Raw genomic sequence first — 12120 nt, forward strand, 5'->3', positions numbered from 1 at the left:
TATTAAGTGAAGTCAATCAGATGGAGAAGGACAAACATTATATGATATTGACTAATACGTGGGATCTGAAAAAAATGATACAGTGAACTTATTTATGAAACAGAAATAGACTCACAGACTTGGAAAACAAACTTATGTTTACCAAGGGGGTAGTGTTAGTTGGTCAGTCATGTCTGACTCTTTTGAGACTCCATGGACTATAGCCTGTCAGGCTTCTCTGTCCATGGAATTTTCCAGGCAAGAATACAGGAGTAGGTAGTCATTCTCTTCTCCAAGGGATCTTCCTGACCCAGGGATCAAACATGGGTCTCCTGCATTGTAGGTGGATTCTTTACCATCTGAGCCACCAGGGAAGCCCCACTAAGAAGGAAGGGAGGAGGGATGAATTGGGAATTGGGTATTAGCAGATATACTCTATATAAAGTAGATTAACAACATGACCTACTGTATAGCACAGGGAACTATACTCAATATCTTATAATAACCTATAGTGGAAAAGAGTCTGGAAAAGAATATATATATATATAATTGAATCATGTTTCTGTACACCTGGATCATTGTAAATCAATTATACTTCAATTTTTAAAAGAACATTTCCATCACCTGCCCCCAAAAAGGAAGGAGCCATTATTCACTTATTAAATACGAGACTTGATCTGATTCCACCTCGGTGTGAATTTCATCTGCTTCAAAGGAATAAGGAGTCGTTCCTTATTCTCCGACGTCAAATTTGTAATGAAAACTGGAACCAGTCCCTGGGCGAGGCGCGGGGGGGGGCGGGGGGGCGTTGCATGCACCCATGGACCAGGTTCCTACGTGCTGGACACCCTGCAGGCCTCTCTGGAGGAGGCCGAGTCTGCGTGTGGACCCAGACGTGGGCTGTGGTGGGGCTCGAGGCTGTGTCACTGCGGGGTTGTTCTCTCGCCTGTGTTTCCCTGCCGCCTGCCTCGCCGTCATCCACCCGCCCCTCCCCTCCTCTGCGCTCATTCAACAACATGCTTTTGTGCATAAGCCGCGTTCCAGGCACTCTGTTAGGCACCTGGTCTCCCCTTTAGGAGCTAAGGGCCTGGGGTAGGAAGTTTGAGAAGGGGAGTTGGGCTCCGCTCTGGTGACACAAGTGTGGGTTCCAGCGGGCAGGTGCCAGGTGATCAGAGCAGGGTTTGGGTGCCTATGTCAGGGAAGAATAAAAACCCACACTGTTGAGGCCTGTCACACCTCTTCCTGAGACTGTTACACCCCTGTCCTTCCCTCTCCACTCGGACACGTGTGCTCAGGCATCACTTTCCTGAGATGCGGCTCTGATCATCCTTTATCCTCTGCGTTAAGATGCGTCACACCACCTAGAGGTCAACACAGTCCTTCCAGCTTATCCCTCAGGTTCCCTGCCCTCCAAGCTCCCTGTGCGTTTCCACACCTCCGCCTGCATGTCTCCCTGATGCAAACCCTCCCCATCCCTCAGAGGGGTGGAGAGAAGAGGGTGGGCCCGTCAGGTGGGATATACAGCACTAACATCCCATCATAGCCCTGACATTGATAGCAAGATACTGTCCAACAAGAATTGCTATGAAGTTTGAGTGAAATGAGCTCCCAACATGCTGCAGATAGAGCAGGAAGAAGGGAATGAATTTAGAAACTTGACCTCTGCCTTCACTCCTTTTTGTTTTATATTTAAAATGAGTTTTGCTGTTGTTTTTACTCATTAAATTGTGTCCAGTTCTTTTGTGACCCCATGGACTGTAGCCCACCAGGCTCCTCTGTTCATGGGATTCTCCAAGCAAGAATACTGGAGGGGCTTGCCATTTTCTTCTCCAGGGGATCTTCTCGACCCAGTGATCGAACCCGCATCTCCTGCATTGGCAGGCAGATTTTTTTTTACCATTGAGCTACCAGGAAGCTCCTAAAATGAGTTTAAAAAGTGAAAGTTGCTCAGTCATGTCTGTTTTCTTTGCAACCCCATGGACTATACACTCCATGAAATCGTCCAGGCCAGAATACTGGAGGGGATCTTCCCAACCCAGGGATCAAACCCAGGTCTAGGTGGAGTCTTTACCAGCTGAGCCACCAAGGAATCCCAAGTATACTGGAGTGGGTAGCCTAACCCTTCTCCAGCGGATCCTCCTGACCCAGGAATTGAACCAGGATCTCCTGCATTGCAGGCAGATTCTTTACCAGCAGAGCTACTAGAGACAGTGACTATTTTAAAAAATCAGTCATTTTCCCCCAAATCAGAGAATTTTATTCTAAAGTAATCTTTCTATTTCAGGAGCAGAGCTTTCAGTGAGGTATGGAGCTGAGCCAGTTAATCCTGGAGGTTTGGGAGAGGGGATGAAATCACCCCAACCAATTCCCAGGGGGTTTGCTGCCGCATTCTGGACCAGTGGCAGGTGCCTGGGGAGACCCAGAGGGGCCCACCAGACTCGAGAGGGTGATGAGGAATTAATCTCCAAGCCAGAAGCCTCACCCTGGAGACAGAACCAAGTCACATCTCTATGGGACCGGAACAACGCACCATCCAAACTCTGTTCCCATGGATAAGACAACATGCATGCACCCTGCCCGCTCCATCAGACCCAGTTCTCCCAGGCAGCAAGGGGTGAAGGGGGGAGGAGTTTAATCTAGTACCCTCGAAAAATTAAAAATGATTAAACCTTTTAAATTATTAAGAAGTATTAAAAATTCAAACTAACTCAGAAATCAAACATCTTCACTTGTAATGAGCCTTAAATATTGAAAACCACGAACCTCTGGAGGCCAGCTTTGTTCACTCCATACCCCATGAACTGCCCTGCCCACCATGTGGACACCTGCCTGTCCAAGCAGAAATAGAGAGGGACAGCTGCTTTCCTCAGGGCCCAGATACCAAAAGGAGCAGGAGGGTCGGGAGGGCAGAGGGGTGACTGCCAAGCGACACACCATCCAGCTGCGGCCTGTTCACACGTGGCCACGTGATGGATGCTGTTGACGAAAGCAAGCCAGGGAGCATCCTTGTCATTCCCTGGCAAGAGGCAGCTTGCTAACCATGGGCCTTGCTTGAGCACAGAGAGAATGCATCAAATCTCCAGGAAATCTGCGAGCAGCATCCTTCATTAATCACCCTAGGCTGTCAGGCTGTGAAGAGTGTTAACACAGGAGCTTTTTCAGAGTGCTTGTCAGCTGCTGGTGTTGAGACGTGGTCCACACTCCAGCCAGACATACCCCTGGAGTCCAGGACGCCTCCCCAGACCCCTCCTTGCAGCCTCTCTCCCCACCCCACCCCCACCCCGGGCTTTTGGGCTCAGCTGGAATAACAACATCATTCCTGCCTGGCTGCTGCTTCCTCTGCTAATTCATCTGGCTTGCATTGACGCACAGAGGACCCTGGGGTGCACAGTCCCGGAGGATATGACATATGAATGAGCACTGTGGCTTTGGGGCCCCACCAAGAGGAGTCACCAGATAAACCACTTGCAGACGGCTTTACAATTGGGAGGAAGCTTCCAGAGGCAGGGAGCCCGGCAGGCTAAGTTGTTGCCTCAGCTGGTGAATAACAAGGCCAATCCTATCACTGCCGATGGCTTTCCGTGTCACTTTAGACACGTGACTTCTAAGTCTTAGTTGCATCTGCAAAGCAGGGAAAGCCCACAGGCCAGAGCTGAGCCCTGCTCAGTACCTGAACAGGTGTTTTTCCCTTCAGATACACTCTTTTTAGCATCCCAAGACCTCAGTCCAGCCCCCAAGAATCTGAAACCTGCAACCACAAATTGGACATTATTTCCAACGTACTTTCAGATGTTGATGGTCTTTGAGTCTAAAAACTGGATGGGTGAGGGCTTCCCTGGTGGCTCAGTGGGAAAGAATCCACCTGCCAATGCAGGAGACACGGGTTCGATCCCTAATCTGAGAAGATCCCACATGCCACGGAGCAACCAAGCCCATACACCACAACTGTTGAGACTGTGCTCTAGAGCCGGGGAGCCACCGCTACTGAAGTCCACACGCCCTGGAGCCAATGCTCTGCCACAAGAGAAGCTGCTACCGCAATGAAAAGGCTGGGCACGGCAACTACAGTGTAACCCCCGCTCACCACAACTAGAGAAACACTCGCTTGGCAACAAAGATCCAGAACAGCCAAAAATGAAATAAGTAAATAAATACATTTTTAAAAATAAAATAAAAATGGGGGTGAGGCTAAGATTAGACAGAGAATGAAATCATAATTTAAAACCTGAAGCTCCTCCTCCAGTCCCAGGAAGAGGGTGCCTCGTCCTCAGAGTCCCCGAGTCAGGACCGCATCCTGCCTGTGCTCACGCGCTGCCGTCTGTCCATGGCCTGCCACGCCCGCATCAAGCGGCCTGTACCGTCGCAGAAATATATCATTTCCATGTCACACGTCAGGAGTTGCGACTCTGGGGAGCCCTTCGTGGCGTTAATCAAAGACCAAGATGTCAGGGAAGAGGTCATGTGTGGAAAGTGTCAAGAGAGAGCTCTCAGGCCCCAGATAAATGATCTGCTCCTTCCTGGCTGATTTACTGTTAATTTCTGCAGAATCTCGGACAACTTGAAAGAGAGCCAAGAGCGAACCACACGGCACCTCAGGGAGTGCACAGTCCTTCCAAAGCATGACTGGCCAGCGCCTGCAGGCTAGGGCCCGGGGAGGTGGGAAGGATCTTGGGGAGGGGGGTGTCCCACAGGCTGGTGGCAATTCCTTCGATCTTGGCAGGATGGGATGAGCCATGGAGCCCCGTGAACCCCACATTTCCTCCATGAACTTGGAACAGTGGTAGCGACCCAACAGAATCGTTTGGGGCATGAACCTTGTGAGAAGAAGGCAACAGGCTGAGCTGGAGGTGGGGCTCGTGGGCTGTGATCTCCTGGTGACTACGATCTCCCAGCTTAACTCTTCTGTGCCCGGCGTCCCAGCCACCACCACCGAGACCTCATAAATATTTACACCCGGCGTGTGTTGCGATGCTCAATTAATTGCTTCTGTGACGCACTTTGAGAGCCTCGGAGAATAGGTGCCTGCAAGGACCAGGGGTTATTAAAGGCGCAAACAACGAAGCTTACCGCAGGCTCACCCTTCAGAGCTCTCATTACCCCAGGGCTTTTCAGATCATCACCCGAAATCTAGGCAAAAGGAGCTTCCAAAAGCACACTGGGGAATGTGTCCAAGGGGGAATGTGGCGGCCAGGAGAAGACCTCATTGGTCTTCCCAGATAACTTCACCAATGAAGACATGCAAAGGCCTGAAACTATTTGGAAAAAATAAATAACAATTCATCCTCACTAGTCATCAAGGAAGTGAAACAGGTAAAAAAGAATCAAGTGGCAAGTAGGAAAAGTTGTTTTAAATGGTTTTAAATGGTCGTGGATTTAACAGTGGTAAGATGTGATGAGATGATCACCCCTCACTCTGTAAACAAGAATATAGATTGAAAGATTGATGCAAACCATCCAGAAGGCATGTGAGTGATATGAAACAAGGAGCTAAGAAGACGCACATTATCATTGTCAGACACTTCCACTGCACTTGATGGAGTCTCTCCAAGGAAATACTCAGCAATCGGATTCAAAATGCAACCAGGGGTCCACAATGCAACATGATTTACAGTTTCAAAAGGGAGCAAGAGCCTAATTTCCCCCTGCAGAAATCACACAGCAGATAAATAGCATGTTTCTTAGTAACAGTTAAAGATCTACAATGCAGTTTTTATTGGAGTACAATTGCTTTACAATGTCATGTTAGTTTCTTCTATACAATGAAGGGAATCAGCTGTATGTATACATATATCACTGACTCGATAGACATGAGTCTCAGTGAACTCCGGGAGTTGGTGATGGACAGGGAGGCCTGGCATGCTGTGATTCATGGGGTCACAAAGAGTTGGACACGACTGAGCGACTAATCTGATCTGATCTGATACATATATCCTCTCCCTCTTGGTCCCCCCTCCCACCTCCCCCATCCCTCTCCTCTAGGAGAGTTTGAGCTTCCTGTGCTTTATAGCAGGGTCAACAGACTTCACCCATGGTAGTGTGTATATGTCAGTCCTAATCTCCCAATTCATCCCTGCCTCCCCTTCCTCCAGCATGGGTTCACACGTCTGTTCTCTATATCTGCAGGAGCCTATACATTCTTTAATATTATTTTTAGGCATCTATATATCAAAATGTATGCAGATATCCTCATACACACATGTGCACATATGCCTGTGAAGTGAAGTCGCTCGGTCGTGTCTGACTCTTTGCAACCCCATGGACGGTAGCCTACCAGGCTCCGCCGTCCGTGGAATTTTCCAGGCAAGAATACTGGAGTGAAAAAAAAAAAAAAAGAATACTGGAGTGGGCTGCCATTTCCTTCTCCAGGGCATCTTCCCAAACCAGGGATCGAACCCAGGTCTCCTGCATTGCAGACAGACACTTTACTGTCTGAGCCACCGGGGAAGCCCGTACATATGCCTGAGCCTTGCCGAAATATTACCTGTGGTGTTGACTGTTTTTTTCTAGATGCACTTCTCTGTTTTCCTAAATTCTCTATAATGAGATGTTCCTTTGGGTCTAAAACAGCACAAGCACAAAGGAAGTGCTCTATAACTTGATTTGTGACCTGCCTTCGATGACTACCTGCTCCTCTGGGGAGGACAATGAATTGAATGCAGCAGACACTTACCTTGGTTCTCTTTTCTGTCCTAGGTCATGGCCCAGAATCGACGGTGCCACAGGTAAGTCAGGGCCCCCAGGCACTGAAGCAGTGGGAATGTCAGCAGGAGTCGTTATTCCTCCTTCCATCCTTTTTCATTTTTCCTTGGATAAAGCTATTGGCCTGTTCAAGGCGACATTAGTGACTTAGCGTCTTTCCCTCTGATTGCTCCCAGGCTGGAAGTCTATGACGTCCACAGCTTTGGAGGCTGCCAGATGAGGTGGAGATCCTGGCTCTCCATTTATTAGCTGCATAGTCTTGGATGAAGCGCAGATCCCTGTGGGCCCCAGTTTCTTCATCTGCAAAATGGGTAGAACTCTGGCAGCGTGCCAGTATTTGTGGCCACTCATTAGTGTTTGTTCAACTAAACTGTACATAATGGACTCCTTCTAAAATATGTGTTGGGTGGATGAATGAGTCAGAAACCACTTTTTGTGCTTCTCCTTTATCTCTTTTAAAAGGGCCTAATTCCTGTTAGTAGACACTTATTTAGGACCCTGTTAAAGTTTGAATAAAGTATTATATATACTTATTCATCTTAGAGTATTGTTAAACAAGGAAGGTCCCATAAAATTTCCTAGAAAACCGATGGCTAGAAATAATGACTGGAACAAGACTTAAAAAAAAAAAGAGAAATCGGGAATTCCCTGGCTTTCCAGTGGTTAGGACTGCAAGCCTCCACTGCCAAGGGCCTGGGTTTGGTTTCTGGTCAGGGAACAAAGATCCCACGAGGCATGGCCAAAAAAAAAAAAAAAAAAAAAGGAAATGAGAAATTGACCAGAGTGAGTGTGCAAAGAAGCAATAGAGGCTTTGGGAGTGATGTCATCACAAATGAATTCACAGGATTCATTGTATTATATTATATATAATGAATTATTCTTTATATTACTTTTAATGTGTTATATTCATATAACATACGTTGGGAGAGTATAACCAGCACCCGGTGTGCCCCGCACAGCAGCGAGAAGGAGGAAAAAGCAAAATCAACTTTGCAAGTATGAATATAAATAAGAAACAAACGAGCACCCAGGTCTAATCCTTCTTACAAAAGCCTCTCAGTCAGGTCCTAAGAGAGCCTGCCCTGACTCGAGGTGTGTTACTCGGTCGCTCAGTCGTGTCCGACTCTTTGCTACCCCATGCCCTCCAGGCTCCTCTGCCCATGGGATTCTCCAGGCAAGAACACTGGAGCGGGGATCCATTTCCTTCTCCAGTTCTCTCAAGGCTGTTGTTTCTAAATCGTGCTAAGTCTCTGTTGTCAAGCATATTTTCCCCACATGCTTGCCACCTCTCAACACTTTCTACCATCCACTTAGAGTTTGGGGAGCAAGGGAGGAGGGGCTATAGAAAATTCTAAAGGGGATGGTGCCTCAAAAGAGGTTGCTAATCTGATTCAGTGGCTGGCGAATGTTAAGTGTGACCTGTATTCTTTCCCTCGGGACTTGTTCTCCACCTGCCTTAAGGGAGAGGGAAATTGACAAACAGATTCCATTTCAATAACAGCATCCTAGAGACACAAGCCGGAGAAGGCAATGGCACCCCACTGCAGCGTTCTCGCCTGGAGAATCCCAGGGACGGGGGAACCTGGTGGGCTGCCGTCTATGGGGTCGCACAGAGTCAGACACGACTGAAGCAACTTAGCAGCAGCAGCAGCAGCAGAGACACAAACAAGGAAACAGAAACAAATCAACCCTGCCTCCAAAGTTGAGAGAGATGAAGCTGTCCAGACTTTCCCAGAGCACTTGAATCCACACTCTAACAAAAATACTTAGTGAACCAGACCACCCCAGCCTCTGCAAGCTTACTTACACACTATGGCCAGTGTCTACTTAACTAGAATAAAGCCGATATAATTAAAGACGCATGTGATGATTTATATAAAAGACAGTGTATCACCACGATATTTATAACATTCCCAGGTACTTTAAAGGCGCTTGCAATTTTGTATCATGAGACTCATTGAAAATATGGTAAAAATACAGTTGAAATTAAAAGAACGTCTATATGAAAGAATACTACATAGACATTAAAAATGATGATCTTGAAGCATAGTCACCGAGGGGTATATTATAGCAAGATATTATATGAAAGGGCAGGCAAAAAAACACTCACACACATTGTGATCATATACACATAATTTATATCATGTCTGTATATGTGTGCTTGTGTGTGTGTTAGTGATTTTGCTCTAATTAAATATTTATAGTGGCTATCTCTCAGTTGGGAAAGATTCTGCCTGCAATGCAGGAGACCTGGGTTCATTCCTTGGGTCAGGAAGATCCCCTGGAGAAGGAAATGGCAACCCACTCCAGTGTTCTTGCCTGGAAAATCTCATGGACAGAGGAGCCTGGCAGGCTACAGTCCATGGGGTCACACAACTTAGCAACTAAACCAATATATCTTGGTATGGGAATATTATTGTGACTTTACTTCTCTTTTTTGCTCATCTGTATCTTATGGTTTTCCTACAGCAGCATATTTTTTATGCTCAAAACAATCTATCAAAAAAAAAAAAAAACTCTCTAGGCCTACAAGACAGACACATATCCAAACTTGGACAATCTGTCAATATCAACATCTTCGGTGATGTTGATGTATAGAAAACAGTGTCAAGTTTTTCCACTAAATAAACTCAGGAGATTGTCTCCTTCTACTGAATAAAGATTGATACTGGAGAGGACAGCCCATTTAGAAAGTGCGTCCCTCTGTCTTAAGTCACCATACACAATAAAAACTCCGATAAAGACGCTTGTTGTTTGACTCAATTAAACAGACAACAAATTTCATTTTGCACAGGAATACTTGTTTTGTTTTGTTTTCCTAAGGAAAATCGGTCTTAAAGTTTGTGGGGTTTTTTTACCCTCCCTTCTAAAAGAAAAAATAATACAAATTTTAAGACTTCGCGGGGAGGGAAATGGTAGGTAAGGAATATGTGATCATATACTGACGCCTGCTGGCCATTTCTAGGTAGTGCAATATTTGTATTAATATAACAGAGGCTCGTTCTCCCCCCAAATGCTGGGGAAGCTGGTGAACAGAAACAAATTGAAACGTTAACAATTGAATTGCAGGAAAAAGCTCTCCACCCAGTTTTCATATACACAAGCCAGGATTTCAATCATCCGTGGGCTGATAAGCCCACGGATTTGCAATTGCCTTCAAAATCCAGTGTGTATCAGAATCTCAGCAGCAAAAAATGCTTATCACAGGCCCATGCCAGGGTTTGTTCTTTGGCAGAGCTATAGTGAGGCCAGAAGGATAATTCTAATTCAGGTACTGCTAGGATAGTCTTTTGAGAATCACTGGCTGAAGAAAAAAATAAAGACAGGTGGATGGAAACTTATCAAGTCTGCCTCCACCAAGAGGCAGCTGCCTGTTTAACTATCACCATTCATTCATCCGTCTATCCATTCATTCAACCAACTGAGGTAGTTTCTTAATATGTCAGATACTCTAACCAGCTTTGACCACGAGTTTTTGTCTGAGTAGTTTCTTAATATGTCAGATACTCTAACCAGCTTTGACCACGAGTTTTTGTCTATTTGTTGTAATTGATAATAATTCTACTTAATGCACTTATCAAAGCACATGTAACATCAGTACACTAAAATACTCTTAAAAATACAAAATGGCATCACAATTCAATGAAATAGCTTGACCACAAGTTTTTGAAAAGGGAAATAAAAATGAAAGGTTCCCAGGACTTGGCTAGTCTGAGATTCTCATACCATACTTCACAGATGAGGAAACTAAGAACTAGAAAAGGGAAGTGAATTTCCAAGAGCTATCTGGTGAGAACCTTGAGCCTGTTCTCCCAACTCCCAATGAATGTTTCCCATACAGCTGTGCCTGCAAGTTTAGACCATTTGTGACTTGAAATTCACAGATCATACTCTTCAGATCAGGAGACTATGATTCAGTGAATAAAACTGAAATTCATTCACTGAAAACTGAAATCTAGCCAGAAGTGCTAGATGACTGAGCAGGTAGACAGATAGATAGATAATTAATAAATGGATAGATAGATAGAGATTTAATATGTATTAGATATACAACATACATAAAATTGCTGTTCAGTTGCTGAGACGTGTCCAGCTCTGTGAGACCCCATGGAGGGCAGCACACCAGGCTTCCCTGTCCTTCACTATCTCCCGAACTTTGCTCAATTTCATTTCTGTTGAGTCAGAGGTGTTATCTATCCATCTCATCCTCATACATAAATTACCTATATCTGTATAGTCTATTTCTATTCTTTCTTTCCCTGCCTGCTTCCCTCCTTTCTTCCTTCTCCTCTTGACTATATAAGTCATATAGTCAAGATTTATTCAGCATCATCATCCTTGACTCAGAGACTGAAAGTAACTCTAGGAAGTCCCTTCCTGCCTTTCCCTACAGCCATGGATGGATGCCAAACAGAAGAGGTTCTAAAGTTTGGGACCAGCCAGGGTGCAGAGTGTAAACTACCCCCCTCTTCACAGACCAAGAGGAAGAGCAGGCTAATGCCTTCCATCCCCAAATACCTTCAAGTTTTTAAAGGATAAAAATGGAGAAAGGCAGCCTCATGTGGGAGAAAGAACCTGGGATGTGAGTGTGGAATTCGAATATCAGTGAGTCCAGAGAATGAGAGAAAATGGAAAGAAATTAACCTATCAGGTGGGGTGCATGCCAGACCTTTTATAAACTTGTCTAATTTAGCTGTGAAGGGGACTACAGAGGATGAGATGGCTGGATGGCATCACTGACTCGATGGATGTGAGTCTGAGTGAACTCCGGGAGTTGGTGATGGACAGGGAGGCCTGGCGTGCTGCGCTTCATGGGGTCGCAAAGAGCTGGACACGACTGAGTGGCTGAACTGAACTGAACACATTTTATTCTCTTCGATGCATGATTAGCTAAACAGGGCCCAAGAGAAACTAGGGAACTTGTGGAGACACCAATAGACACAGACAGCAATAGCAGAGAACTCAGCTTCATCACAGCACACGTGTAAGTTGGGCCCAGTGGCAGCCTCGGTTTCTCAGTCATTGACTCCCAGAGCCTCTTGGCTAGAAGGGAGCTCTGCTCGAAGAATCCTTCTGAATAACTGGCAGGTGCTTGTAAACAGCTGAATGATGGAAAGGCACATATTTTGTCTGAAAATGGGCACCTACTAATGAACAAATTCCAAATATAGATCTGAAGATCTAAAGATCTGGACTGAGTGAAAAAAGATTTGGCCTTGAAGTTGACCTTGAAAAGACATGAAATGCAGAACACAGCAATTCCTTAGAGGGGCACCGAGATGGGGAGTTATTTATTTAAGCTTCTCAGCAGTTATTTGGGGTAGATACTCCTTTTCCTGGGCTTCCCAGGTGGCGCTAGTGACAAAGAACTGTCCTACCAATGCAAGAGATGTAAGAGACTTGTGTGCAACTTCTGGGTCAGAAGATCCCCTGGAGGAGGGC

General features: G+C 45.8%; 1 protein-coding gene across 2 annotated transcripts in view; it reads left to right on the forward strand.

Annotated features, from left to right (window-relative positions):
• CLNK (cytokine dependent hematopoietic cell linker) overlaps positions 1-12120 on the forward strand; it is a 202924-nt gene that overhangs the window by 97886 nt on the left and 92918 nt on the right. For both annotated transcript variants that reach the window (XM_006077343.4, XM_006077344.4), the window contains exon 4: positions 6673-6701. In XM_006077343.4, the coding sequence (XP_006077405.3) occupies positions 6673-6701 (29 nt within the window). The remainder of the gene's footprint in view (positions 1-6672; positions 6702-12120) is intronic.

This window comes from Bubalus bubalis, chromosome 7 (genome assembly GCF_019923935.1).
Source record: "Bubalus bubalis isolate 160015118507 breed Murrah chromosome 7, NDDB_SH_1, whole genome shotgun sequence".
Taxonomy (NCBI): domain Eukaryota; kingdom Metazoa; phylum Chordata; class Mammalia; order Artiodactyla; family Bovidae; genus Bubalus; species Bubalus bubalis.